General features: G+C 40.3%; 1 protein-coding gene across 5 annotated transcripts in view; it reads left to right on the top strand.

Moving 5' to 3' along the window:
* The first annotated feature begins 726 nt into the window (after window positions 1-726).
* The window catches only part of LOC103696693, a 39429-nt gene continuing 15569 nt past the window's right edge, over window positions 727-24586 (top strand). For 2 of the 5 annotated variants that reach the window (XM_026800997.2, XM_008778383.4), the window contains exons 1-6: window positions 731-2389; window positions 14241-14335; window positions 14426-14776; window positions 14895-14978; window positions 15053-15523; window positions 21061-21127. In XM_026800997.2, the coding sequence (XP_026656798.1) occupies window positions 1114-2389; window positions 14241-14335; window positions 14426-14776; window positions 14895-14978; window positions 15053-15523; window positions 21061-21127 (2344 nt within the window). In that variant the 5' untranslated portion in view covers window positions 731-1113. Of the gene's footprint in view, window positions 2390-14240; window positions 14336-14425; window positions 14777-14894; window positions 14979-15052; window positions 15524-21060; window positions 21128-24586 lie in introns of all 5 variants that reach the window. The other 3 variants (XR_003383366.2, XM_008778384.4, XM_026800996.2) reach the window with 3 other exon arrangements.

The raw sequence follows: 24586 nt of genomic DNA, 5'->3' as shown, positions 1-24586 counted from the left end.
TGAAAACTTTATTCTATCCTTATTGAGAGCATGTGCTTTATAATTTTGCCTATTGTAAAAATATGACATAAACATATGATAGCTGGAAAAAAATAGCAAAGAGAAAATAAATAAATTTATTTTGCTTGGGAATAAATAAATATCTTTTGCATCAAAGGATATATTGAACATGCAAATGCCCATACCAGAAATTTTTAATGCCGTTTCTTTTGGTAAACAAATTTTAATGCCATTTAAATATCAATTTAATGAATTAATTCAAAAGCTAAAAAAAAAAACAAAATATTCGAAAGTAATATCAGCAATGTTTCGCATTTTAAACGGGCATTGATTTTACGGGCACCCACTGGTAGGACCACAACGGGTAACTCCCTTTGTAAGGTAGCCTGCCATAAATCAGCACCCGCGGCACGGCCAAGGTGGTTCCGTTGTCCTTTTCTCACGCTACGACGCACCTCACCAAGCGTCACGCGATGCCCCCTCCCGTTCTTATTTTATCTTTCACTGTCTCACTAAATAAAAATATAATAGTAACAAATATCAAAAGGAACAAAATGCTTCGGAGCCCAAATATTAGGCCAAACTCGCGCGAACAATGACTCGCATCTACCGGTCGTCTCGTGTCATTCGGCTTGGAGCTTTGTTCTTGGTAAAGTTGTTGGGCTGCTTAATCTTGTTCATGGCATTAAAGTCCCTCCGTGCGCCCAGGCGCCGTTTCGTTGAAACCGACTCCGGCACCCCGTCACTTTTTTTTTCTTCCCCTGCCTGCCTGCTTGCTTATAACGCGAGCACGAGCGCCGCCTAAACTCGTACGAAACCCGACACCACAGCGACCGAGCGGGCGAGCGAGAGAGAAGGTTGGAGATAGAGAGGAGGGAAGTAAAAAAAAACCGATATCTTTTCTTTTTTCGCTCTTTGGATCCAAAACGGAAGCGAGTAAACAAGGAAAAAGAGGGCAAGAAGAAAGAAGGCGCGACCGAAACCCTAACCCTAGTGCCCCCACCGCCGTCCACCTTTGTCTCACGCGAAGGAGTTCTACACCGAGGGGGCCACGTTTAGGGTTAGGGCTACGGTTTCTGCGGCGGTTATGGGCTGCTGTCGCGGGTCGCGGCCATGAGCGGCGGCCGATGCCAGCGGCGGAGTATGACGGGCAGGGGAGCCGTCGGGGGCTGCGGCACCGAGGCGAAGCCCTGCCCAGTCTCCTGGCCGTTGCCGTCGAGGGAGACGGCGGCAGCAGCGGCCTCCGGCCTGGATCCCTTCGCCCAGGCCCGCAAGGCCCTCTCCTACCGCTCCCCATTCGATGCCGAGGAGGCCGGCTCTAGGGTTCCGACGCTTCCCTTCGGGTTGGCCGCCTTTCTTTCGAAGCCGAAGGACGGCCGCAGGAAGCACAAGAAGTCCCATGGGGAGTGCGGGGATACGCCCTCGGGGCACGGGCAACCTCCTACGGCCACAAACGTGTGGGACCAGACGGAGGAGTACTTCCGGCCGGTCACTCTGGCGGACATCGACGCCTTGGTTCCTAAGCTCCCGTTCGGCTCTGCTACACTGGATTCTTGCCTGACCATTCCCGTCTCTCGAAATGTTGCGGAAGGCGTGACGAGAGATGATGTCTTGGACGCAGGCGCAGTCGAAGTGAGTCCCAGGTTGGAGATTGAGAAGAAAGAGGCGGTGGAGGAGGAGCAAGGAAAGGAAATGCAGAGGGCAGAGCAGGCGGCAGAGGAGCAAGCATTGGATGTTGACGAATTTGGGGCAAGTGGTGATACATTTTCGGAGAAAGAAGAAGATGACCATTCATCTTTGAATTGGCTTTTGGGTTCAAAAGAACGGTTTGTTCTCACATCGGAGCGGCCTAACAAGAAACGGAAGCTCTTGGGGGGAGATGCTGGCTTGGAACGGCTGATGATACTTCCTCATTCGCAGGCAGAAGGCACTCCTATATGTGATTTCTGTTGCTCAGGAGACAGTAGTGTGAAGTCAAATCAGTTGCTTTGTTGCAATACTTGCAAGGTTTGGGTGCACCGGAAATGTTATGGTGTGCATAAGGTTCCAGAGGGGGTGTGGTTGTGCTCTCGGTGCAAGCATGTGGAGGCAGTGGGAAAGGTATTGAAGAAAGATGGCGATGACCCCTGTTTGAGGCCTTGTTTGCTTTGTCCAAAAGAAGAAGGTGGGGCTCTGAAACAAGTAGGAAGGGGTTCCAGCAGTAAGGCAAGCGACAGTGGTGTGAAGTTTGCACACTTGTTTTGCAGTCTATGGATACCTGAGGTGTATGTGGAGGACATTGGGGCAATGGAACCAGTGATGAATATTGAAGGAGTGCAAGAGACACGGAAGAAGTTGGTTTGTAACGTGTGCAAGGTGAAGCATGGTGCATGCATCCGATGTAGCCATGGTATGCTTTCCCTCCTTGCAGTTGCTTGTATGTTTGTACGCCATTTGAAGATATCAGATTTTGTTTCAACATTTTGTCTTTATTTGTACTATTTTTATTATTTATGGCATGAATGGATAGAATATCAGTTAAACTATACCATGTAGCTGCTTTATCTCAAATTTATATCAGCAGCTAGCCTAGTGCTGCATAAGTCCTTGAATATTTTTACCCTATATTTAATTTCTAATGCATATGCCGGAGGCTTTAGACTCTTCTTTTAGTTTCTCTTTCATGAAGCCTAGAACTGTGCATTGTCTTTTAGCAATGGTATCTGTTACTAATAATGATAATATAGCAAGCCATTGAGGCAGTAGAGGAGGAAGCCTTACATATACTACTAGAGAGATTCAAGACATATAGGTGCACAAATTTTGAACTCATATTTGTCAAATACCTTAGGCAACCCCAAGCAATGAACCTACCTATTGCTCACGAGATTACCCACTCAAGTTAGCAATCTCTTAGGTGATCAACTTAGTTCAAAATTGTCTGCTTTCTATGGAGCTTCCTCATTTTATATTATTAAAATTTTATACTATTTAAACAACCCAATACCTTTTTTTCTCCTGTCGACTACTTAATATCTTAACATACCTTAAAATTATGTGCTGATTATAAGCAACTAGAAACATTTCCAACATATATTTTTTTTATATGTAAAAATTTTAGAAATGGTTATATATATCATAACTAAAAAATATTAATGGTTAGATAAACCTTGTTGCCTTAGCTTTGGCGCTAGCAATTTGCTTAGTTGTCTGAATTGCCCATCTCGCTGTACATTGGAGCTTGAGTCTAGGATTATGCATTTGAGGCTTTTTATGGGTTTGTGTTTAACCCTTGAATATGACTTCTATGACATTTCTTTGGTTCTAATTTGGTGTATGTTGCTTCCTTTTTAGCATCCAAGTGTCATTTGTAAAGGAAATTGCAAAATGAATAATTTAAATATGAATTACAAATTCATATCTAAGTATACATGGATGCATACACACATATATATGTATGCAGTCATCCATAGGCACCTATTTTATTATGACCATAGGTATGCATATAGAGTATGTAACAGCCGATGGTCCATGTGAGGATGGCCTGGATATTACAAAACATGCAAAATGCCCAGTGATTGCCTAGCTCACTAGGCACAACTTGTAACAACAGTGGATCAACTGTAGTGGTATTATCTTGCTCAAGGTTAGCCGTACCGTACTGAACCCGGTAGTATGGAGCGTACCATACTGTACCGTCAAATCAGATAGTATGGAGCATACCGTACTGTACTGGAATATGGTACAAAAGGCATATTGATAGTGGTAGCCGAACTAGCCCTGTACTGTACTGACATGATGATAGTGCAGTACTAGTATGGGGCATGGTATCGAGATTGCATACTTTGATCTTGCTTCATATTTGTTGGAATTACCTGTGAAAGAGGAAGAATGTATGCCTTGTTTTTGTTGGGAAAAAGCTTTTGATAGACATATAGGCACAATTCTTAGATGGCCTGGCTTTAGGTTTTACAGTTAGCTGTAAAAACTTTGCTCCATTCATTCGTGGATATTTCTTATGTTGGATGCTTCTCTCTATAGTCAACTTCTACTTGACGGTACGTGGTGTGGACAAAGCTTATGATAGGCTAGTGATGGACCTTATTTGGCAGGCAAGGAGGAAAAAGGTTAGTGAACTTGTGTATTAAGGCAAATATTGGAGGAATACATGCATGCACGCTATTTATGGATAGACTAGGAAGTTCATCTTTGGAAACTTTTCACTGGCAATCAACTTGAAGACCCAATCATTTTTACATTCATTCAAGATTCATTAGTTGCTTATCCCAAAATGAGGCATGGTGGTGGCTGCTATTGGCTTGGGAAATAGTTTTAGTTGATGAGAAGGCATAACAAGTTGAACACTCGAAGTATAAAGGTTTACAAATTAATTGGATAAAAATAGAAGTGCTGGTGTTGCAATCTTAGTGGGATCCAAAGAGTTGAGATATAGACATGTTGAGACACAAGATTTTGAATAAATCACTTTTGCTAGCATGGATATTTAGTTCTGTACCATGAAATGATGCCGCTTGTAATATTATTCTGATTATTCTAAAATAGTATATTTTTCTCTTAAGAATTAACTATTTAACTTTCTTGGTGAATGTGTTCTATGTTGTTTTGATGATGCTAGGGTTGGAATGGTCTTACCGAGCCATGCCTCTTCTCAAGCTTGATGTGATTTTTTTTTTTCCAGTTTTGGGCCGGGTTTAGGCCTAAAAATCTTAGAAACTTTGGTCCGAGCTTGACCCAAAACCCAATCAGGCCAACCCTAAAACATACCGCAATGGATCCCATTGATCGGAGTAGGCCAGCAAGAGAAGACCGAAAGGGAGATTATAGTAGATCTATAGGAATATCTTCGAATTTCTCCTTGAAGTAGACCTTGGTGGCAGCGATCAAGAGGAGGGCGAGTAGTGTCATTGTGATCGTGATGGTGAGACGACGTCCTTCGAATTGCCATTGTCGGAAAGAGAACCAAGGAGCTCTCCCCGCTAATGCCATGGAGGCAAGCAAAAACGAAAATATAAAGCATATAACAAAAGAAAATGGGTACACCCACCTCCTAGTAAAGTTACCTCCATTATATCGGTTTTGCTTCTTGATGTCAGGGAAGTCGACCATGTCGAGGGAGGTGAGCATCTCAATGGCATTTCTTGTCGACCTCAAATTGATCTTGGGGACGAAGTTCATGCGACGCTCACACTCATGGAGATTGAGGGACCATGCTCGGGGCTGTGCTAGATTCGGTGCATCAAGTGGGTCAAGAACTCGAAGTTCCTGTTTTGGAGCCATTTCGATAGGATGATCCCCACCTCCTCAACAATCTTCTTGTTGGTGTGGAAGTTTAGGTCATCCACATACGATAGGAGGATTGCCTACTCGCCTTCGCCTTGTACTAACGACCGGCAATGAGGTCAGATCTTCAGGGAGATAGGGACTAACGATCAACTTTGATGAGGGGGAGAGGCAGATAGAAGTACCGATGGGATGGGCAAGGGTTTTTGATTAGGGATTTGGTATCTTTCAGAGAATCAAAAGTAAAGCTCTTAGCCCAACGAGCGATACTTGGTTGGCTCTGGGCTTGGTCATCATTCCTAGTTTGGGCTCAGGCTCGGGCTGGGTCTGGGTTGGGCCACATAGCTACCCAATGGGCAAGGGTTTTCGATTAGGGATTTGGTATCTTCCAGAGAACCAAAAGTAAAGCCCTTAGCCCAACGAGCGATGCCTGGTTGGCTCTGAGCTTTGTTCTTGTTCCTAGTTTGGTCTCAGGCTCGGGCTGGGTTTGGGTCGGGGCCAAATAGCTACCCAATCCGGCTTGAAATATGTATAGGTCTATATTTTTAGTCCAAACTCAATCTGAATTTACTCAGGCCTAGCCTGTAGCCCAATCATAAGTCGGTTCGGCCTGACAAGTCTTTGGCCGGCCTGAGCCCACTCTAGCCCTAGGTGGTGCTGAAAACCAGCATCATGCCAATGAATTTATTTATTTCTTTTGTCCATGTCTAAGCTAAAGTTGACGGTGGAATCTACAAACATCATAAAATGAGATTCTACCAATACTTTGATACGAAACATCTGCATTCTCAAATTTCTCAAGTTAAAATTATGCGTTCTTATAGAATCTTTAAAAGTAAAGAAGATGAAATGAAGTTTATGTGTGCCTTTGGAGGTTGAGAGTCGGCCAGAATTGAAAAATGTTGAACTTCTTCTCATGCATATGTTAGTTCTTGTGATGCAATGGACGGGCTCTGATACCAAAAATTGATGCAGCGGACGGGCTCTGATACCAAAAATTGATGCAACGAGGAACGAGATGGAGGAAGGGATGGTGAATGGCGTGACACTTTTTTCTTCTTTTTCTTTGGTGTGGATGCGTCTTGGACGGAAAAGGGGATGTTAAAATGTGAGAGGGAGGCATTGTTAACTGAGTGAGGGCTTGACTAGATTGAGTGAGGGCTTAGTTAGATTGGGTGAGGACTTGGCTAGGTTGGGTGAGGCGTGGCTAGATTGAGGCGCGATTAGGCTTGATGTGGCGTGATTAAATGAATGTGGCGTGGCTAGATGGAAGAGTCTTAATGGCATTCAAATTCTATGGTATAATGGCATGGAAATGGAAGGAGTCCTACCTTGACTAAAACTCTTAAATAGGATGGTGTGAGAAGGGGTGAAGGATATGTTGGTGTGAGAATGAGGAAGGAGTCCCACCTTCACTCAACCTCTTCAATAGGATGACATGAGAATGGGAAGGATATGTTGGCGTGAGAATAGGAAAAGAATATGTTGGCGTGAGAATAAGGAAAGGATATGTTGGCGTGGGAATGAGGGAAGAGCCCTGCACTCACTAGAACTCTCAAATAGGATGGCGTGGGAAAGCTAGGATAAATAAAACGATGGGTGGAAGAGTCTCACTTTCACTCAAACTCTCAAAGGGTTGGGTGTGAGAATGGGTGAAGAGTCCCATTTCACTCAAACTTTTTCCAAAGTTGGGCGTCTCATCCAAAAAAAGGGAGCGTTGCACTCCAAGGGAGAATAAGATATTCAACTCTGAAATTTTCAACTCTAATCTGTCTATTTATTCATCATCCCTCCTTTTATAGAGTAGAAGGTTGGAAACAGACAAAAACAATTAGCTCTTATCCGCTGGTTGGGCTTCACGCACGCCCCTGATTGGGCTCCATGCTAGCTTCACGCACGTACCTGGTTGGGCTTCACGCATGCCCTTGATTGGGCCCATGTTAACTTTAGGTTGGCTTCATGCACGCCTCAGGTTGGCTTCACGCACGCCTTTGATTGAGGATGTCACACAATGCTCTTGATTGCCATCAATTCCTTCCGACTGAGAGAAACTTGACTCCGTCGAGTTGTATGACTGGTAGAGCTCGTACAGATCAGGGTTCAAGCGCTGGACTTCTCTTTTGAACCATGAACAATCAGATAAGGGGCGATTCTTCAACTTCATCAGAAATTTCTGATATCCTCCACGACGTGTCGAAACTAACAGAGTGCCAAGCTTTGCCCACAATGTCTTCCAAAAATAGCTGACAAACTTGACATCCCGATTTGAAATAATAAAACCCAAGAAAGGAACCCGTGAATTAGCAAATGAACACTTCTTCAAATTAATGTAGAACTTCTCCAAACGTAGAACTTGTCGAAGGTGCTCCTTGTGTTCCTCTCGGCTTCTACTAAAAACTAGAATGTCATCAAAATAAACCACCACGAACTTTTCTGCGAATGGCTTCAATATTTGAGTCATGACTCTCGTGAATGTACTTGGTGCATTGGTCAGTCCGAATGGCATGACTAACCATTCGTAGAGGCCATCTTTGGTCTTGAATGCCGTCTTCCATTTGTCCTCGGGTTTGATCCAAATTTGATGGTATTTGCTTCACAAATCTATCTTTGAAAAAAATGAAAAACCATGCAGCAAATCGAGCATATCATTTAGACGAGGAATAGAAAAGTGATACTTAACAATAATTTTGTTAATAGCCATGTTGTCGATGCACATACGCCAATTGCCGTCCTTTTTGGGGGTGAGCAATGCTGGAACTGCGCAGGGGCTGAGGCTCTCCTTGATGAAACCCTTGTCCAATAACTCTTAGACTTGCCGGCGTAGCTCCTTACGCTCCTTGGGGTTCAGCCGATATGCTGGTAGATTAGGTAGACTTGGTCCCGGGGCAAGCTCAATTGCATGCTGGATATCACGCATTGGCGGAAGTTCCTTAGGCAATTCTTTAGGTGTTAGATCAGAAAATTCCTCCACTTCTTCGACCTCTGTGTTTTTATGATTAATTTTTGATGACTCCCCTATCACATCTTCCTTGCAAACCAGCACAAAACGCTGATCTTTTGTGGAAAAAACCATAGCAAAGTGCCTGTTGCCGCCACACTTGTAGCACTCAACTTGTCCTCCTCTTGCCGGGGTAGATCCCTTTCCTTTCTCGCTGGTTCTTCCTTCTCCTCGTTGTAATTGGGTGAGGACGTGGCTAGATTGGGTGTGGCTGAATGTAGATTGGGTGAGGGCGTGGCTGAATTGGGTGTGGCGTAGCTAGGTTGAATGAGTTGCAATTAGACTTGATGTGGCTTGACTAAATTAGATGAGGCGTGGCTAGAAGAATAGGAGTCCTAATGACACTCAAACTTTAAGATATGGTGGCGTGGAAAAGGAAGGATATGTTGGCGTGAGAATGAGGAAAGGATATGTTGGCGTGAGAACGAGGGAAGAGTCCTACACTCACTAGAACTCTTAAATAGGATGGCGTGGGAAGGCAAGGATAAATAAGAGGATAGGTGGAAGAGTCCCACTTCCACTCAAACTCTCAAAGGGTTGGGCGTGAGAATGGGTGAAGAGTCCCACTTCACTCAAACTCTTCCTAAAGTTGGGTGTCTCATCCGGAAAAAGGGAGCGTCGCACTCCAAGGGAAAATAAGAGATTCAACTCTGAAATTTTCAACTCTAATCTGCCTATTTATTCACCATCCCTTCTTTTATAGAGTAAGAGGTTGGAAACAAACAAAAACAACCAGCTCTCATCCGCTGGAGATAAGTAGTTTGAAATAAATCAAACTCCTTTAAACAAGGACTCGCTAACACTCACTTTGAATGTTAAACAAACAAAGTAAAATAGAAGGACTGTTCTGACTCTAAGAGTTGGCTTGCGCACATTCTGGGTGGCTTCACGCACGACCCTTAGTTCCCATCCATCTTAATTTTCGACATTGAATGGGTCAACAAAGGACTTACTATCAATTCAAACCTTTGAATGAGTCAATCAAACAAAACAAAACAAAGAGGACTCATCTAACTTCACGGCACAAAAATTTTGGACTCAATGTGGCTTCATGCATGCCTCTGGATTGGGCTTACGCACGCCCTTGGTTGGGCTTCACGCACGCCCTTAATTGGGCTCCATGTTGGCTTCATGCACGTCCCTAGTTGGGCTTCACGCACGCCTCTGATTGGGTTTTACACACGCGCCTGATTAGGCTCTATGTTAGCTTCAGGTTAGCTTCACGCACGCCTCTGATTGGGCTCCACGCACGCCTCAGGTTGGCTTCTCGCACGCCTCTGATTGAGGATGTCACGCATCGCTCCTGATTGCCATCCTCTTGTGGAGGAAAGTTGGATGTGTTAATGATGCTTGGCATATAAGGTAATGCATTCTTGGTGATATTTGAAAGGAAATTTCACTGACTACTAGATGACTAGCTTTACTGCATGGATTAGAATGTTAGAGAACCAAGAGGGCTCATTAGCATAATATTGCTATAAAAAAGTTGATGATGCTTAGGCGTGTGGTGAAAATAGGGTCAGTAAGAAGAAGGTTGTCACGACACCTATAACATTGAAAAGAAGGGATAATCGATCGAGCCATCTTGCATATTTGCAATCTTAGCTAGACATAATTTATTGATGAGGGTCTCCTGTATATATGCTGACAGGCTAGAAGGAGTAGTAAGAGACCAAATAAGATGAGAAACTATTGTGAATCCACATGAGGATACTCTAAAGGACTTGACAGTAACCCATTGTGAAGTGCTGTCACCTTTAAATATTGGACAACTGTTTATGTTTCTATTGTTGTCTGAGATTTGATGCTGGTGACCTTCTTCGCTGTCTTCAAAAAGTGTCACGCACATTCAGGCATCACATCGGGAAAATTTATTGAATGGTTTTATCTCAATATGAACTTGTCACTATTTTTCATCGAAACATGAAGAATTTCAACTTCAAAGTTTGATATATTCTATCTTAAATAGCTCTTGGAAGTACCCCGTATTGAGAAACCCTTTTACATGGTATCACTTATTTATGCATTGTTTCGAACAACAATCCTTTTTTCTGGCATTCTGTCCATGGTGTTATGTTGCAATAAGTGTGGCTTTAAAAAAATCTATCATCAAGAAGGTTCCTTTTTCGGAGTTGGCTTGATGCTCTATGCTAGTGATCTCTTACTATCTATCTTTGTTGTTTTCTTTGTTCTCTTGCAGGTGTTGGCTGTTTACCTACGTTCTCCTTTAAAGTTTCATTTTGAGACCATACTTGGTCTAGGTGTTAGGTTGGAGGCCTGTTCTGTCCTTTACTACCTTTGTATTCCACTGTTAGAATTTCAGGTGTAGTTCCGCATGTTTGCATAACATAATCTCTATAACTACTTCCCAGCTTGTTGAACATGCTCCAGTAAATGAGGATGATGCTAGGTAAAACCAAGGTCCGTCGAACCGGTACCGGAACCCGTACCAGTCGGCAGACGGTTCGGTACGGTATCGGTTCAGTATCGTACCAAAATACGGTACACTTGGGCGTACCGATTCCGAATTGACACATCCATTTGTTTTGGGTTTTTCAAGTTCAATTAGTTGGTAATCAATCTCTTTCAACTTTATCAATGTTTTTAAATCTATTTTGATTTTTTTTGATATTTTTTGATGTTGTTATAATCCCAGTGTAATCTAAATGATGCATCTTGTTGTTTTAAAATGATACAAAACATAAAATAATTAGTAAGATATTTTATGCTACAAGAAGCAACATAAAATATCCTCAACTCAAGTAGTGAGGTAAAAAATATAAAATAATACAATTAATTACATATATTTAAAGTACAACATACTACCAATATTTAAATCTCGTTGAGTGGCGATGTTTCTCGTAGATATTCAGTTCATTAGGATAGTCAGGAGGTAGATCAACCCAGCTTTCTAACCAAGCGGTGTAGTTTAATATGTTCATCCCATAAGGAACGCGCTCTTGGTTTTAAGCATTTTCAGATCTCTCGCTGAAGTTTTGGCTCTGAGAGGTGTCTTTAGGCCGATAAAATGGCTGTGAAGGAGTCCATCTGAATAAGCCGACAGCAAAATCTGACCCGCGAGATGCTCCGGATTGCATAGGATAGTAGCCACTGGAAGATGTTTCAGACGCACCATATCTATATTTGTATCCATATGGGTCATAGGCTGCATATGGCTGCGTATAATAGGATCCAATATATGACTCGGAACCTGATGTCTATAGATTCTACTCCACAAGCAAGGTCATTTGTAGCTGTATCATGTCCTCCTAAATGATCTCGAGAAGTCCGTCTCATACATGCAATCGTATTCTCGCGGGCTCCATCAGATCGTGTATTATGGTCCCTATTTTGAGTAGCATGCGTAAAATAGGACTTACCGGTGAATCGAAGGCCATCCTGTGATTGTCTCATAAATAGTAGTCTCATATCCTCCACTCTCTTTAGCCAACAGATCCATGACCACTAGAACTGCTGGTTCTGGTCTTTGAATTTGAGTGAACTGCTTTTGGTCCATTATGGCTGCAGGTGCTTTTTGTTGCTCTTTTTTAGTATGCTGTGCAGCTGCTTGCTTACTTTTCGTGCCACTCACTGCCTGTTTACCCTTCGTGTTACTCGCTGCCTATTTATTCTTTGTGCCACTCGCTGTCTGTTTATCCTTTTCTGCCCTCTCTGCCTGCTTTTCTTCATATGCCTCTGTCTGGCTATGTTGGGAGGATGTATGTTGCCCTCCTGACCGAGTCGACCGGATAGCGTAGTGGCATCGTTTAAGAATCTCTCGATTATATCTATGAGAGAATGTCTCGGACAAGGAGTTATGTGGCGACCGGCTCTCCTGTGGCTATGGCTGATCAACTGGATGGATGCATGGATTCTTGTTATCTACCTATTGCCTTGCATCGATCTTAGCCTTACTGGCTATTAAATTGGCCGGTCGTGGAGGCGATCCTCGTTTATCAAGCTCCGACTCTTGCTGCTGGTCCATAGCTATTTGCCAAGTAAATATTCTCTTGATATGTAATATATCTGGATTCATACTTTTTTTTACTTACAACAACTGCCGAGACTCCAAAGCGGTCAGTGTTCTCTCTAAATATTTTGGTCTGTGAAAAAGAACCATATTGTAATATGTTAATAATTGAAGATACCAGTTAACTTATATATGTCACTTTAGTTAATTTATCGCTTTTAGATATAGGGCCGCGACTTCTAGATGAGGCTTCATCTTGTAAATCACATTACGCAGAGCGGCCAGAAGTTTGTCATACATATTGATTCCAGCTACGGTTTGAAATCTTGAGTTCAGGTAGTATGCTGCAGATAGAGTTCGTTATTGTCTTAGTAAAATTATGTAAGTATAGTAGGAGTCTAATTTTCAATGTTCTTGCTTAACAGCTAGATGCAAGTCTCTATCAATTTGGTAGTCCCACCGCCGCTTAATGATGTCGATGTATTCTTGGGCATATGTCGGATCTTCCTTCTTGATCTGAATCTTTGCCCTTTCCATCATATGATACAAAAAGTCTATCTGAGGGTACGTCTTGCTGTCCACGTCCTAAAGCACTTCATATAATAGTCTGATAGTCTTCACTATCTTTTCGGCCCGTTGCCAGAATGTCTGCCTCATCACCAAGTTCTCGACAATGCTTCTTTCAGTGTCAGCCCTCACAAATCTACTTTTCTACTTCTCGGGATTGACAAGCATCTGACCTAGGGCTGCTTTCCTCTCAAGCAGGCTATCAAGTGCAACATAGTTGGTCGCAAGCTGTGTGACTCTTGGTCTTAAGATCTCTTCCCCTGTATACCTCCTCATTAGTGAAAGGACTCATGTATGGCTATAAATATATTTGGTGATGGTTTGGGCTGTCTCCACTATCTGCCGCACCCTATGAATTTTCGCAATGTCCATCAACATGAGGTCGATACAATGTGCAATATATGGGCATACACCTTTTCACGAAAGAAGGAAAGGAGGCTTAGTTTCGAACTGGGTTGACTTGGTGCGAACTGGACGGTTCACACCGAGTTTGAATGGAACCGGCCAGTTTCGGCTGGTTCAGTTCAGTTCTGGCCTTTTTTGGCCGGTTTCGAACGGTTCTGGCCGGTTTGCGGCCTGTTCTAGCCTTTTTCGGCATGTTCCAGTTGGTTTAGAACCCGTTCTGGCCAGTTTGGGGACAACACCAAATTTAATAGATGAACTGACCCGATTCCCCACCGGGTCGTCTCGGTATGGGCCGAACCGGGGGGTCCGGTCCGGTTCGGCCTACCTTGGGTAAAACTCCTGTTTAATGAGCTTCCATCTTTTATTTCTTTAAATAGGGTAAGAACTGATTGTTTACCTTATCATTTTTAAAAAAAATGTCATGATTTCAAGAATGCACCTATACCTAATTGTGGGCTACTTGAGCCATCTGAGTACAACAAATAACTGTCTTTGGACATGTCTGTGGTTGTGTTGTTTGACATTTTAGACATCTCATGTTGGTTTCATGACACATTAAATAGTAGTATATAACTGCAACCTCCCAAGTTTTTTATTAACCTATGAGATGTAGAGGAAGAGAAGCCACCACTGAAGTTAATTCAACAAAATAAATTGTTTCATATTACAAAATTAGCATTTTGATGGAACGTCCCTGTTTGTGTTACTTCCTTTTCATTGTGGTTTATAATCATTAATTTTCAACCATTTTTTATTATTGGCTGACTATCATGTACTTGTCATCTGTCAGTTACCGCATATCAGATACGTAATGCCACCTTTAGCAGAATATTTTTATCCTTCTGCTAAACTAGTATCATGCTATGGCTACTACTGCTATAGTGAAAGTTGCTTGGTCCTGGCTAAAGAGGGGACTGAGTTTAATTTTTTCCTGGCACGGCTGATGTACCAAACAATAGTTGCTTAATTTGATTTTCTTTTCTTTGATTATGCATAATTCTGGTTGTTATGATCTTTCAGGAACATGCAGAACATCTTTTCATCCTCTATGTGCAAGGGAGTCAAAGCATCATATGGAGATCTGGGGAAAGTCTGGATGTGATAATGTGATGCTGGTTATTTTCTGTCTGCCATCTTAAATCTATTCTTTTCATCTCGTTCGATGTACAGACAAGCTGATGTTATTGCCTTTAATATATATGCAGGTTGAGTTGCGAGCTTTTTGCTCAAAACATTCCACTTCTCAAGATATGAGCAGTGTCCGGCACTTAAACAATGTGGATGATGACTCTTCAGTAACCAAGCCTCTGCCTGCAATTCTACCTGCAATAAAGATACCCAAGTTAAGGTTCACCCGCAAAAATAGAGATAAAAGCTTGACACAAGATGAAATTGCAAGTTCTAGTTCTGATAAAATGATTAAAATGGAACCTAATATGGAGAAAGATGCCTTCACTGGTAGACTAAGATATGAAGGTGGTCGTGCAGAGCCAAACAGTGACAAGGATACTGATAGAAATATTGAGAGTGTGGATATTTCTGTAATTCTTAACAAGGTATTACACTTGGAACTTCCCTTTAAATTTGGAAGCTTTTATTTTGAACTCAACCAAGTAGTTGCACATCAGTATAATCAGATCCGGATCTAAGCTTTTCTTTGTAAATCTTTTACAGTTAATTGATCGAGGGAAAATTAATATCGATGATATTGCATTAGAGATGGGCATTTCAACGAATTCTTTACAAGCAGCTCTTGTGGTACTTTTGGAAGTGTTTTGTTTTCTTTAAATGTGGCAGTAAAGTGAGTTTTAACAATCTTTTTTTCTTGGCAGGGTGAAACGACATCCTTCTCCCCTGGATTGAGGTTGAAAATCATCAAATGGCTTCAAAGTTCTGTACATATGCCTGCTATGCGATCTGTGGAAATCAAAAGTGGCTTTACAATACAATCAGACAATAAAGTTGCAAGGCTCAATGGTCAAAGTGCTGCTAGAGTAGCAGGTTCTTATATTCATGGTGAGGACAAAGTAGCTGGTCTTGACATGCCAGATGCTGTTTTTATTAAATCCTTACCACCACGGAGAAGAACGAAAAGCAACATCAGAATCTTGAAAGATAACAAAATGTTATGCTCATCTGGGGAGTTACCATTTATGCCAGAAAATGGTAATGCAAAAATACTTGATATGATGGGTGAAATTCCACTTGCGTTTGGTGAAGATATGAAAGGAGATATTAATGGCAAGAAATCTTCTATTCTTGCTCAGAAATGTTGCTTGACGGATCAAGAGATTTCAGACATGGTAATAGCACTACCTTATATGTTTTTAACTTTTTTACTTATTGGTTTGATTTATTATTAATCGGTGACTATTGTCTAATATTATGTTGAATGTTCCAATATTTCTCCATGTACAATGTATTTGAATCCATTCATGGTCTTCCATCTAATTTTTTATTTCAATCTGAACTTCTTCACAACATTCTGTACTGTTCTTTTGTTTTAGATTAACATTTGTATAATTTAGATATGCTGCTAGTTGTGTCACTTAGCTACATTGCCATGACTTTTGTGACCAAGGGTTTCAACATACCTGATAAGTTACCATCCTTTGAATGATTTAAGGAAACAACTATGCATGGTTATGGATATGCTTGCAGCAGTAAATGGTGTTGCTAGCTATACCATGCTACATCCCTATGGAAGTTAATACATCCATCCTTTGCATTTGTAAATTCTATTTTCTTTTAAAAAATGAAGATATTTGTTCCAAAATATAATCCCAAACTTCATCTCTAGATATGGTTATAGGAAATTCTGAAATTATATTTCTTGCAATGATATCAGATTTGATGTGCACTGGATCCCTAGTATCTGATGTAGATCATAGTCTAATAAGCACTTGAAGTGTTTGATTATGGATTTTTAACCTAACAAGAACAACTTGATTCAAATCATCATATGGAACTAACTATTTGATGTACATGCCATCGTGCGCTTGCTTATATGGTATCATCTTTTGCCACTTGGGCAAGGGGGCAGGTGTTCGATGGTGGGAGTCCCCCCCTTGAGGGTGAGGCTGGGTATAGGATAGAAAAAGTGGGGATTAATCCCTCCTAATTTCCCAAAAATAAAAAGATTTGTCATACATTTAAAACAGTATCTTTCTATTATTGTAGCATGGAATGAATGTGCTTATTTTTTCTAGTCTAAACTTACAGACATAAAAAGAGTACCTTTTTGTAATATATTATAGAGAATGCATCAAGTTTGCGTTAATCAGCTTCATAGTAAAAAATATTTAAAAAATTATTTTGACAAGAATTATTTAATTTATATTTTCTGGATTTGAAATTAAAAATACTCAATTGGTATGTTAAAAGGGGTTTGAAGTGAAGATAAATTTTTGGCCTACTAAGACTTTTTGAAAGATGAAATTGCATGGTGCTGGTGGTGTTTTTAGAGTAGTTATTTCAGGGTCATGTTCTGATAGGCATAATTCTTAGAAGCCAATACTTTGCCAAATCTTTAAGAATTTTGACCTTTTGAGAGCTGAATAAGATATAAAATTGCAATGGTATATTATTGTCTCTTCATCGAGAAGCTTTTCATGCATGAAGTCTGATTTGCTTAATCATTGGAAGGCAGCGGTGTAGCTAAACAAATTTGACACAGTCGGGGTTGGGATGGTTGCTAAAATTTGGGGATGATGGCGGCTGATTTTCTCTCTTTTTTTTTCAATGGCGGCTAGGGTATGCTAGGGTTTCTCTTGCAGATGGAGGAAGAAGATGATGGGATGAAGGCTAATTGGGGTTCACTTGGGTTCAATTAGGTGTGGATCGATTCAACCATGTGCAGAAATTGCCGATGGATTGTGGATGCAATAAGAAGTGGGCTTGGACTCGTTATGGGATTGGGTTAGGACGTGAAGGACTTGTGGTTGGCTAGGGATTAGGAGTCCTATGGAATTAGTACTCGGGTTGGCATGAGAAAGTGATATGGCGTGAGAGAAAATACTAAGATGGCGTGAGAAAAGGGAGTCCTCTTGCTAGGACTCTTAATTAAGGTAACATGAGAATGAATGGTTGGTGTGATAAGAAAAGAATACCTAAAGAGGATGGGTGGAAGAGTTTCACTTCCACTCAAACTCTTCAAGGGTTGGCATGAAGGAGGAGTCTTACCTTCACCAACTTCTTCCGAAGCTTGGCGTCTCACCAAGGAAAGATGATGGAGCGTCGCACTCCAAGAAAAAAAGAAAATCACTCAATTTTTTTTTCTCAACTCAAATCAATCAATCTCTGAATTTTATTCTTCAACATCTTCTTTATATAGAGTTAGAGATTGAAAAAATAAGGACTCTTACAACCAGAATTTTAGGACTCTAGCTAAACATGGACTCTTTTAAATCAAATCAATCATTTGATGAAATCGACTGACGAAATCGACTAAACCAACTAAGACTCCCAAATAACTAGGACTTTTTAAAGACACATGGAATAATAGTCCAAATCAGCTAGGAGCCTAGGACTCTTTCAAACAACACATTGACTCAATAAACATGACTCTAAAGAAATAGGACTCTTTAGCTTGCGCACGCCCCATGGAGGAGTTCACACACACCTTGAATGAGCATTCACGCACGCCCTTATTTTTACTCCTAAATTCAGACTTTTGACCAAGTCAATCAAGCAAACAACTAATCAAAACATCCAAGGACTCTTTTTAATTTTAGATTGAAAAATTCTAAACTATGTAACATTGGGCATGCCCAATGTTGGACCCAAACAGCTAAACTCAAGACTCCTAATCAATTAGGACTCTCCAACTCTACTAGGACTCAATTGAATTAGGCGTTGGAATACTAGAACCTAATGTAATGAGGTGCTGGAAATCTTGGACCCAATGTGTTCTGGTGTTGGAACTTTTGGATCCAATGTGTGTGTTGGTGCTGGAACTCGTGGACTTAATGTGTTTTGGCATTAGAACTCTTGGACCCAATGTAATTTGGTACATACCTAAGGAGGAGACTCAATCTCCATGCACGCCTCATGCTTGGGCTCATGCTCCCGTATCAAAATCACTGCTGTTTAAGGTGGTTCATCTAAGTTCTTGGTTTTGTTAAGTTGTAGATTACTAATACAAGCTTAAATTATTTCTATTATGATATATTTCAGCTTACACATCTATGTTTGTGAAATTTTGTTCTAAAGGGAAAGCTGCGAGATTGAGTAATGCTTCGTTGAGAAGTTTTGAATGGTTGAGGTCTGATATGCATTTGATCAATATTTTTTTCTTCATTTTGAAGAAAGCACCAGCGGGAAGCTTTCAACCAATGGTGTGATTTGTGCCTGTTTTTGACTGGAAACTAAATGAGACTGGTTTACCTAGGTTAAGGCTGCACGTAGTTCAGGATTAAGCTGGGATAACGCCCCTGTACTTTGTTATTCAACTTTAACCTGCCTGGTGCTAGAGTGGCTTATTTGTTCTCGAGGCAAAGTAGGTATTCTGAAAACTAAAGCAACTTTTTTCTCTTAACCAGGAACAAAATACTCCAACATGTAGGCTGGAGTAGTTTTTTCTGGAATAAAATGGGTTAGGAGTTGGTTAACCGATTCGCTTTGTGCTAACTCACTCCTCTACCGAATGCGGCCTAGGTGGTTAAAAACTAATGTGTAGGGAATGGGGAAAAGGTTTGAACAACCGTGCAGTTATCATTTATGCATTGTATATTGCTCTGCAACGAAATTTACCTTTTCTAGTCTTATAATTTATCAAAGACAAAGAGCGAGGAATCCAATGCTTCCTTCTGTAGGAGTAAAAAAGGAAAGAAGTTCAATGTTTCTATTGCTTATTGTTATATTCAGTCTGCAATTTAGCAATGCCGAATTTTTTGATAACATCGAGTGAAAATTTCAGTCTCGTACTCTTTCTTTCATAACATTGACATCAGGTACTTCTAGTATGAAGAGTTATGGTTTCTGATTCTGAAATTTAGCCCAAAGACCCATGCATAAGATCAAATTGGAAATAACCTTTGCCCGTACTATCTTAATACAGTATTTATGAAAATGGCAACAGTTTGTTCGTATGGAGCTAGAAATTACATGCTGTTACTTAATAGTTAATATCCATATTCAATATGGCAAAGGCACAGTCCTTTTTTTAAATCTAAAAAGTCATTAGCACAGGAAAAGCTCCTCGTCAGAATGAAAGAACACATTGAGTATGCGTATCCTGTACATTTTGTATACTCATTGGGTGGCAATTATTGCATCTGCATAAGATGGATTTGGAGTATGGTTTTGTAATTTTATCTTCTTCACAACTCGTCAATATTTTTGGGTCCATTTTGTTGATCTGGAACCCAATTTAGGCAAGGGAAGTTACTGGAGAAAAGCAATGGTATTTCCTTTTTTAATAAATTCACAAGCCTACCTGAACGAGACTTCAACTGAAGTAGCTCTTTAGCATTAACTGACTGTTCTTAGCTAAGCCCTTGTAGTTGGTTTAAATTCTAGTTTGTGGGAATGACAGATTTGAAAGGAATACCTGAAAAATATGTATCTTGTCACTGTGCAATAGGATTCAGATTAGGGATTTTCCTACGTCAGTTATCTACCCATTTAATCAACGTTTATGTAATTTTTAAAGCTATATCTTACAACTTCCTTCCTAGGCCCATATCTTTGTTTTTTTCACAAGAACCTCTACAAATTTCAATGTTTCAACTTTGATAAGCATTTGGTCTTTGTTGGACGCGTCCATACTATTGGTTTATCTTTTTTGTGGTGCAACTCGAAAGCTTTTCTTCCATATATATTTCAAAATTGATCTTTTATAGTGGCGACACTCTTAACACTTCACCTTTACATTAAGTTTGGACTTTGAACCAAGGTTGGCTGAATTGGTATTGGAGGTCGTATTGGTCGATGACTGGTTCAGTATAGTACGGGTCCATACCATTTCATTTTGGAGGGTATTAAAAATAGGGAGAGGGAGGGGAAGAGGGGGAAACGAGAGGGGAAGAGAGAGAGAGAGGGGGGGGGGGGAAGGGAGAGGGGGGGGGGAAGGGGGAGGCTCGAGGGAAACCCTAACCCTAGCAGAATGAGAGAGAGAGAGAGAGGGCCAAGGGAAACTCTAACCCTAACCCTAGCAGTGAGAAAGAAATAGAGGGAAAGAGGGAGGCAGCAAGGACTTAGTGAAAATTCTTGGCCCCCCCCAATCCCCCGGGGGTGGGGCTTTGTTCTCGGACTTAGGAGGTGGGGGGTACTCGAACCATCGTGAGCGGGTGGGTTGGGGGGGGGGGGGGAGGGGGTTTAAGAGGTGAACCAGTGGGCCCTGTCTCGAAAATGTACATCCGAAACCGGCCGGTTCAGCTTGGTTCAACCATATCAGCTTTGGACCATTTGTATTGACTGTTGTTTGACAAATATAATGTGTATTATGATCATGAGTCTATGTTGAATAAACAGTATAGACTGCCGACAGATGTCATGCTAGTGCAATGCTGATATCTTTTGTCAAAACATTTTATGTGTACTGGAAATGTGCATCAGTAAAATTAGCTGCTAACTGTAGCACAAGAACTTCAAAGAGGTAAGGATGGTAGCAAGCGATTGGAAAATGTTCTTCCTTTGATTTATTGCTTTGGTTTTACAAATTATATCTCAACTTTATGATTATGTTATCGGTATATTTGGATAGCCATATGATATTTTGCTATAAAATAGTAATTTGGCTTTATTGAACTTTGAGTTCTATTTGCCATTAATGAAACAGTCTGTTGCAAGTTGATTGAACTACAATTCCATTATGGTGTAACATGACTTCTTCTGGCAGATTGTGGAAGATACTTTTAAGCCTGTAGATTCTTGTCCTCCCTTGGACCTACTTTGTGGACATGAAGGTTAGCTTCACCAACACAACCTATGCTTGGTGCAAAAATTCATTTCTTTAAATGTTCAACAATTTATCTCTCTTATGTCAGCTTTCTATCTTATTTGGATTAACTAGTGAAATGTCATGATGCTTTATGCATGTTATGTATAGTCTGGTTTTAGAAATTCTTTCATGGGGCTTATTGAAACTGCATGACTTTGTTAAAGGAATAAAATAGTGCAGAAGAAATTAAATGTTGTATTTTTCTAAGTTGCTTTAATTATGAGTGGTTGCAAAAGTGGATTTGGGTGCAGGAACAAGGAAGCATTTCTTTAGAAAATGATTATTTGATAGTTTTGTTCACTAAATTATTTATGAATTTTATTCATTTATTTGCTGAGATGGAAATACGGATATCATATTCCTACCAATATAACTGGCCACTGAGAAATGTATTGAATGAAACCAAGCTTGATCTTGGAAGTTACTGATAACAATATTAGGTTTTTGATTAAGATAGGTTGAAGAGTGTTTCAGTGTGTGAGTGTGATGCAGTCCAGGTAGGGATTGGGTTTATGGAATCAAAAAAGGTTTTTCATGGGTGTCATAGGTTTTAATTTTAGTCCATATGATGTCTTTCGAGTCATGTGACGAGTTTCTTATGTTACTTTCTACTATTTCTGTTCTTCTTTTTTGATTTGAGGGAGGGGGAGGTGGTGTGGAGGGCTACCTTGATGGGGTCCAATCAGCGAGTGATGCGGTTGGCTGCTTAATCTGTCTTGGAGTATATACTGATTAGAGAGGCATCTGTTTCCTTTTAGATGTGTAAATTGTAAGAGAGGAAGAAAAAAATGAGGAAACTCTAGGAAAAAAAGGAAAGAAGAAAAGAAAAAGAAAGACGAAAATACATATGGAAAGGTAGCAAAGAAGAAGGAATTAGGAGCAGTCCGTCACACAAGCCATCTGTCCACTCATTTCTCATCCTATTAAAGGCTATTTTTGATTTCTTTTATTTCCAGAATAGGATTTATGGTGTGTCCAATTGTCCAAAGGACTAGTTTTGGGTTTGTCTGGAGCTTCACACTCTGCTTGGATATAATATGCAGAAAAGTAGGGAAGGAGATAAGTAAAGAGAATAGAAGAGCAAATGGCCCTTCCTCTCCCCGTCTCCCTTGTTTTTTTTGGTTGTATAGGAAGAGAAGAAAATGACTATTTGGGCAAAAAGGGAAATTGAACACATGCATACAAGGTGTGTCCTCTCTGAATCCTCCACTTTCAAAGAGATTTTATAAGCGGGCCTGGAGAGGAGCCTTTTCTCTCCATTTCTTTTCTTGTATCTACGTTTTTATTATCCAAGCAAGAGATTTTGGTCCTTTTCTCCCTTTATTTTCTCTTTAAATTTTTCAATCCAAAGAGAGAGTTAAAAGAGGAATAAGGGTGGATGAGCATTATTATCACAGTGAATTGAATAAATTTGTGTTATCTTGTTTTTCTTCCATTTAATTAAAATTCTTCTTTGACTTTCATCTGGTTATTGATGGTTCGAGGCTGCTTCTTGGCCTTTGAAGCATTACACTTCTGCATGCCATGCTGAAATTTATAATGAATTTGATCTGAAATACAAATTTTACAAGTATTATAGATCCCCTGTTGGTGGATTTTTCTACACCAAGCAGGAGCAAGATTTTGGATTAGGTGTACAGTCTCATGTAGAAGGTTTCAACTATCAAGGTTGTGCCATCTTAGGTTTGAGCAGTGGGCCTTGCTTTTATGGATGGTGCTGGATGAGTAATTGGATTCTCCAGTTAATTCAAGGTCCCTAAAATTAGAGTAGAGTGTCTTATATAATCAACAAGAAGTGTCTATCCTCGACACATCTTTGAAGTCATTTCTTGGGGATTCTTTTTTTGCTAGCTATATTGCGTCGATATTAACTTTGTCAAGTGCTTAACAATATTAGCCTAAAATCTCCATGCTCTGCTAAAATGTTGCACCCTTTTTTTCCATGAATTTAAATGGCATAATATTAGTTTTTGATTATTTTCTATAAACTACCATCAATTGGTCTACTTCGATTAGAGTCCGCTTAATTTCACATGTTTACATATTTTTCTTTGTGATATAATTTCGAGGTGGAAGTGTTCGGCAATTTCATGATGTTGGATATTTATCTTGGCACTCATGCCAAAATCTTGGGTGATTTGTAACCACTTAGGTTGTAAATTAGTAGCAAGAAACTTTTAACCTTGAGCAGGGTTACCTAGAAATTTTTCACTGGTACTAATTGTCTAAGTTTCCTTGGGTGTTGGAAACAACAGCCTCCAAAAATCTAGGCATGGGGGACACAACATGCATATGTATGGGCAAACACACATTTGTATGTTTTGATGCTTATTCAAATAAAGAGAAACTTTAAAGGAAAAGGAGACTTAAAGATGCTACCTAACAAACATATTAATGGAATAGCCATGGGTTTGCATTTTGCAAGTTGTTTAATGTATTTATTAGATTTTTTTGAAGTTACTTAAGATGTATCATGTTAATTAACTTGATAATTAATTATGCTATGTTTATATTTAAAACGTAGGGACGTCTCCCTTGCAATGGAATGGGAAAGCATAATAACACGTTGCTTAAAATGCCCTTTCTAATGTTGATAATTTTATTTGAAAACATAAGGGCACTTCAAACTAAAAGCTCATTGCATGACACTGCAAAAAAAGTGCCAAGTGTTGGACACTGTTGGTTGACTCAGCAGGATACTCCAAAGCAGAGCATCAAGTGTTGATGAGTACAAGTGAATCAAGGTGTAGACACTTCCAGACATCTTAAAAATAGTCTCTGGGTCAATGAATAACTTACTGCTTCTTACCCGGGAACTTGAATTTGTGCCTGCTTCCTAATTGTTTTGTTATTTAAAATGTTCTGAAAAACCTGCTTCCGCACATCGTTTCCTGCTTCTGCACATGCATTCACACCCACACTTGCTTCAACACCTGATTGTGGCAACTAAATTTTCACCATAACTATGTTTTTTATTTAATCAATGGGGCAGCAATAAGAAACTTGAATCCAGACCATATCTAATGCGTGGGTATGCTGTATGCATGGATAAAAAAATTCCAATTATGTACTGGTTTTATTTGATAATGGTGTGGATCCTAGTTGGGATTGATAAAAAGAGTAGTATATCGATATTGCATCACTAGTGAAATTGGTGTTTTGTTTGTACAGCAATGTGCATGAGTTTGTCATATGAATGACCATTTGCATTGGTGGTCATGCATTTGAGTTTGCGTTTCATTTAGCTTATCCTTCTTCATATTTTCTTTCCATTCATACGCATAGTGCAGGTTGATAGGAAGAGTAGTAAACTGATATTGCATCACTATATGTTGTTGGTACAGCAATATTACATCATCCCATCATATGTTCAAACACTGATATTGCGTCGCTAGTGAAATTGGTGTGTTGTTGGAACCACAAC

Source organism: Phoenix dactylifera, unplaced genomic scaffold, assembly GCF_009389715.1.
Source record: "Phoenix dactylifera cultivar Barhee BC4 unplaced genomic scaffold, palm_55x_up_171113_PBpolish2nd_filt_p 000365F, whole genome shotgun sequence".
Classification (NCBI taxonomy): domain Eukaryota; kingdom Viridiplantae; phylum Streptophyta; class Magnoliopsida; order Arecales; family Arecaceae; genus Phoenix; species Phoenix dactylifera.
The sequence above is the reverse complement of the archived record's forward strand: the minus strand, read 5'-3'. Positions and strand labels throughout refer to the sequence as shown.